Source organism: Engraulis encrasicolus, chromosome 8 (assembly GCF_034702125.1).
Source record: "Engraulis encrasicolus isolate BLACKSEA-1 chromosome 8, IST_EnEncr_1.0, whole genome shotgun sequence".
Taxonomy (NCBI): domain Eukaryota; kingdom Metazoa; phylum Chordata; class Actinopteri; order Clupeiformes; family Engraulidae; genus Engraulis; species Engraulis encrasicolus.
Window position 1 is genome coordinate 31,712,783 of NC_085864.1, and position 6,000 is coordinate 31,718,782.

Consider the following 6,000-nt stretch of genomic DNA (forward strand, 5'->3'; position numbering starts at 1 on the left):
CTGCAAGAGGGAGACAAGAAAGGAACATGAATTGACAAGAAAAGAAAGGAATAGAAAAAAAGGCAAAGACAAGGAATTGTAATGCCAATAGAGCCGAATACTCAAGAGTAGCAGCTACAGTAAGGGATCATGAATCATCTGTGTGTGTGTTGGCCTGGTGGTGACTCACATGTTTGTGTGCTCTCAGCTGTCAACAGAGGCCCTGCCTCCCATTTGCACATACTGTAGTAGGCTACTTATCGCAAACCATTGTACTTGCAGCTCATAGACTTGCAGTAATTCATCACTCAGATACGCACACACACACAAACACGATTTGAATTCATAAACACACATATGCACACACAGGCAAACACACACACACACACACACACACACACACACACACACACACACACACACACCACTTGTCTTTTCATTCACTGGCTTTTCAGGTGTTAGGTGGATCTTCTGGTGCCTGCTTCAAACCACATCTGATTGCACACACACACACACACACCAATGAAACAAACAAACAGACATATAGACTTCTGTGCGTAATACACATGCCAACTCCCTCTCTCCCTCTCTCCCTCTCTCTCTCTCTCTCTCTCTCTCTCTCTCTCTCTCTCTCTCTCTCTCTCTCTCTCTCTCTCACACACACTCACACACACACTCACATACAGACACACACAGAGACACACACACACACACACACACACACCCGCCCTCGGGATGTGCATATTGTGTTTACTCCTTTGCCTCGGGCGCTGTGCCGCTGTTGTGAGCGAGCGCGTCAGCATACACAATAGCATATTGTCTTCCCCTATTGTGGCGCTAAAAATCACCACACAGTGTTAATGGGCCTCCTCTCTCTCTTATTATTATATTATGTTACGGGATGAGCTGCCTCCGCCGCCGCTGCCACCACCTCCACCGCCCTCCCAGCATGCTCGGCAACATCCCGCTGCTTATAATTAATTGCGGCGTTCCCCCCCCCTTGCAACCGGCTTTCTTTAGCTTAGCGCCACGCGACCGCCTGATTAGCATATATCTTATTCCATTGCCGCCCGCGTTGTGTATATATACAGTGGTCAGGGACATGGGGAGCGAGTGAGAAAGAAAGAAATGGAAGACAGTAGGGAGAAGGAAACAATAGGGGGAATAGAAAAAGAGAAATAACGAAATGAATAGCGGAGATGACAGGGGGGGAAATAACAATGGCGCAGCGTGCCAGTTGTGTGCGGGGGCAAAGGCGTAGGGGTTTCATAAGGATGCGTGTTTGCTGTAATTGAATTTGCCTGTCTCTTGTTTTCCTCTGAGGTGATGTAGAAAGCAATGCTCGCTTATACTCCACACATGCCTGCTTTCACCTTGATACATGACCACACATAATGTAACTATACACTGTGGAAATGGCTGCCTTGTCATCTTTGTTTCTAGGGCAGGTGCTTTGTGCTTTGTGGTTCATTTAGCAGTGCCCTATGGCTTCTTGGTCCCCCATGAATCTCTCTTATGTCTTTTATAGTATGCCTCAATTGTATTTTCTCTCTGTCTCTCTCTCTCTTCTCTCTTCTCTCTTCTCTCTCTCTCTCTCTCTCTCTCTCTCTCTCTCTCTCTCTCTCTCTCTCTCTCAGTCATGTAGGAACAATACCGAAACAGATTTAGTATAGTAATGTAGGCAAGGCCATTGTTTTTTAAGGTATTTTGGAAATGTAGTTAGTTAGTGTAGAAATACCTGAAGAACCACCTACTGTATGTACACGGAGAAATGTCTTTCTTTCATGTCTGTATCCTGGTAATGATGTTTAATTGTACAGTCTTGTTATTGCAGTATTAGGATATTAGCTGCATGCCATAACCTGCATTTAGCAACCACATCCAGTGCACACTGGACTTCAGGGTAACAATAGCCTGATTATCATCGACTTTGGTCTGACCAAGAGTAAAACAATTAAGCTTTCCTGAATGGCACGGTTGACAAGCCTCCCTTGGTTTGCTACTGGTTATTTGCTTCCCGACAAAGTGGGAGGAGTTCCCGAGCTCAGAAAGTACTTGCATTGCTCTTGGCCTGACTAGTAGCAACGCTGAAGGTGTTGCGTCACTACGTCACTAGGAGGACACAGCCTGGCTAGTGTAACAACACTGGCAAAACAATGGCCTGCTGGATAGTGCCAAGTACACACGCGGTGCCGTGTGTAAAGAGTTCTATTGTGCACCGGAAAGTCGGGTCGATTAGTCAGCCATTAAAATGTGTGTGTTTTGTTGTAGTGGGTGTGGAGTGTTTTTACAACAGCAACAGAGATGAATATGGGCTGTTGATGTGAAGAGCTTTTAGCCTTTGCTCTTGTCTCTCAATGTCCTTATCTTTGTTTGGTATCTGTTTCAAACTCGTATTCTGTTTCTTTATATTGCTCATAGGCTTTCTCATTCACAGTCCATTACTGTCCATTAACTATCTTGTTCTTGAGTGCCATAAACATCTTGACCTTCATGTAAATCTTGATGGTTATTGGCATTAAGTGGGTTACTAAAAATGTACTGAATGTACTGATGTAAAAAATGTAACAAGTGGTTGCTGTGGCCTTTTGGGGCTTGTTCGATATGACTGGCTGAGTGGTTGTCTTGAAGTGATATGTGAAATTCAGATAGTGATGATTTCTAACAACCCCATCTGAAAGCTGCCATGAATAATGTATTCGCAATTTTGGCTGCAAGCCTGTGACATTCTCTTTGGCTTCTTATTATCCTGTCCTTACTGCGAGTCTCGTCACCACCCCCCTCGTTTCCCTAAGCGTTACGTCTGGGACTCCTCTGGTTAGACGAAACTTCACTGAATGCATCCCAAACTAGACCCAATGTGTGCAGTTAGTACAGGGGTATGACAAGGTTTTCCCCAGCACTTTATTGTTAAAGCAACCACTTTGACAGCAGACACCTACCACCTTGGCAAGACCTCCCGAAGAAAAAAAGATTTTGTGTTATGAATGTAATTTCTAAAGTTTTTTCACCAAAGCAAATATACTTTTAAGGAGTTACATGTCATATGTCATATAAAATTGTATAACCTACCCTTTCCAAAGATGATAGTCATGTATCACTAACCCTCCACCGCCTTGACAAACGAACATTCTGGGGTTTTAGTAAAATAAGGCTAGCTTCTTACGTCATTTTAAACCATTTATGATGGCGTCAGTATCTGTCTTTTTAGTAGAGTAGAGTACTTTTATAATATAATTTATGAAATTATTAAATTTATAAAAAATATAACTTTCCCTCGCAATATCTTTCCATCCCTGTGTCTCCCCCCCACCTCCCACCCCCCCAGGGCTCGACCCTAATCCACCAGAAGGTGTCCCCACCCAGCGAGAGCCAGGGCTCCCCCATCCTGTCCTTCATCGTGCTGGAGCAGTTCAACGCCATCCGGCTGGTGCAGGCCATCCACCAGTCCCTGGCCGCCCTCAGCAAGGTCATCAGGGGCACCTGCCTGCTCACCGCCACCGTCCACAAGCTCGCCTCCGCACTGCTCAACCAGGAGGTACTGGAAGGGCTAAAGGGGTGTGCGTGTGTCTGTGTGTCTGTGTGTCTGTGTGTCTGTGTGTGTGTGTGTGTGTGTGTGTGTGTGTGTGTGTGTGTGTGTGTGTGTGTGTGTGTGTGTGTGTGTGTGTGTGTGTGTGTGTGTGTGTGTGTGTGTGATAGAGAGAAATAGAGAGAGGGAGAGTGTGTATGTGTGTGTGTGTGTGTGTGTGTGCTTGTTGTGTATCTCTGTCATTCTATACACGTGTGTCTGCCTTTCTGTATGTGTTTCTGTTTGCATTTCTGTATGTGCATGCACTCTACCACATTTGTGTGTTCTTCACTGACAGACAAAATCAATTGGAGTGTGTTTGACCATGCACTTCCTCCTGAGTATGAATGCATGCATACATACATATTGTATACGCATATCAACAGGTGAAGGTCTCAAGGGAGGCGCTGGTTTGGATACGACTCTTCCTGACCAGTAGTGAAGTGTCCTTGGGCTAAACTCTAAACCCCATAGAGCTCCCAACAAGCATCCTGGTATTGGTGTATGAGGTTGAGAAATGTGTGAATAGGGAATTTTGGCACAAGTTGACCTTGTGAGACTCAACCACTTGTCATGTGGTCCCAGAAGGCACTATAGAAATAGAAGTGTATTTACCCATGTCCAAACATACTGTACATGTGTTTTTTGATGATGTGTATAGTGTGGTATTAACTGTGTGAATAGGGGAATATTGGCAAGTTGACCTTGTGAAGGCGCTATAGAGTGTATTTACCGATTTCCAAACATACATTTGACTTTATTTTGATATTTGATATTTGACAGCGTGCATGGTATTTGCCATTTCGAAGAAAATATATATAAAAAAACAAGCCCTCTGGTAATACAGTTTCAAACACTCCAAATACCCCACCCCCTGGCTCCAGTCCTCCGCCTCACTCCCTCTCTTTTCTCTCTCTCTCTTCTCTTCCTCTCTTCTCTCCCTCTCCTCTATTCCTCTTCTCCCACCTTCGTACTTATTTATCTCAGGCGTTTCAGGCCTAGGCCTGGCCCCCACTTGCCAGCTCTGCCAGTTACATTTCTTAATTAAACTCTGGGAGAGAGAGAGAGAGAGTGATAGGCATCGCTGCAGATTGGCCGCGTTTAACTTGGGGGAGGTGTTGGGTATAGTGTGTGTGTGTGTGTGTGTGTTGGTGGTGGTGGGGGTGGGGTCCACTGATAGCGCCTTTTTGATTAATTTAATCCTCTTATTTTAATCAAAACGCCACAGGCCTGTCATTTCCTGTTTCTCAACACACACACACACACACACACACACACACACACACACACACACACACACACACACACACACACACACACACACACACACACACACACACACACACAGCCTCTTTCCTATCAGGCCATGCATGTAGTGTAAGAGAACGATATCCACTGCCACCCGCCAGCCCAATGCAATGATATCCATCTATCTCTCACCTTCTCTCATCCTCTCATCCTTCCCTCCCTTCTATTTGTGTCCCTCTTTTTCCTACTTGATACTCTCTTTCTTCACAATTTATATCTTTATCTTAGTTAATTGTGCTAGTCACAGCAGGTGTCCAGCGTTTGTGCTGTTTCATAGCATTCATAGACAAACACACTGGGACACTTCAAAACATCAAGCTGCATTCAGTTCAACACCAGTGTTGTTTCCTTATTAAGCGGGCTTGCGGAGCAAGGACCATGCAGAGCATGGCCCTTGCAGAGCAAGGCCCGTTTATAGTAATCTCTAAGTCCTGTTTCTTTTATTATTATTATAGCTTGGTCTTGTGCAGGGCAGCAGTAAAAATAGAAAATGGATCTCCTCCTAGGCCTTTCGAGATAGAGACACCGTTCAAACACTAAAACGACCGGCTCGGCTTGGAGCTTGCGTACACTAATAGGCTTCTCCATGTCTCTTGTCGTTTTCCCGTTTTTGGCGATTTTGTGAAAGCCTGGGTCTCCATTGAAAACAGTGGTGGAACCTCCATGAACCAAAGTTCCGCCACTCTAAAGATTAGAGTGTAGGAGGCTTTTTCGGTCATAAAACATCAACACTTTCACCTAGAAGTTTAGTTGACGCGTTGTTAGCGAGCTCTATGGGATGTCTCCAAATTGTCAAAGTTTCATCTCCCAACTCCCAATACTTTTTAAATGGCAGGTTTGTAAAAAAAAACAGACCTGGCTCTATGGAGAATCCCAGTCTTTGGAAAAGTGCATTTTTCAAGAGATCAGCGCATGTCCCACACGGAGGTCCATTTGTGCCTGAAAAATTTAACCTATAAACTTCATTCAAAGACTGTTAGAGAGATCACAAGCATGACTCCGACCTGTGAAAAGGACACGTGCCAACTCCTTTTAGTTTTTTTACAACGATGTTGTAAAGACAAAAAACTCATTCTCATTTTCTCCCCTGTTAAAGGCTCAATACTAACTGTCTTTCAGTCAATCACAACAGGTGCAGCCAGTGA

General features: G+C 44.6%; 1 protein-coding gene across 1 annotated transcript in view; it reads left to right on the forward strand.

Moving 5' to 3' along the window:
* dync2h1 (dynein cytoplasmic 2 heavy chain 1) overlaps positions 1 to 6,000 on the forward strand; it is a 346,171-nt gene that overhangs the window by 295,874 nt on the left and 44,297 nt on the right. Inside the window, exon 86 of the mRNA XM_063205480.1 lies at positions 3,308 to 3,517. Within this exon, the coding sequence (XP_063061550.1) occupies positions 3,308 to 3,517 (210 nt within the window). The remainder of the gene's footprint in view (positions 1 to 3,307; positions 3,518 to 6,000) is intronic.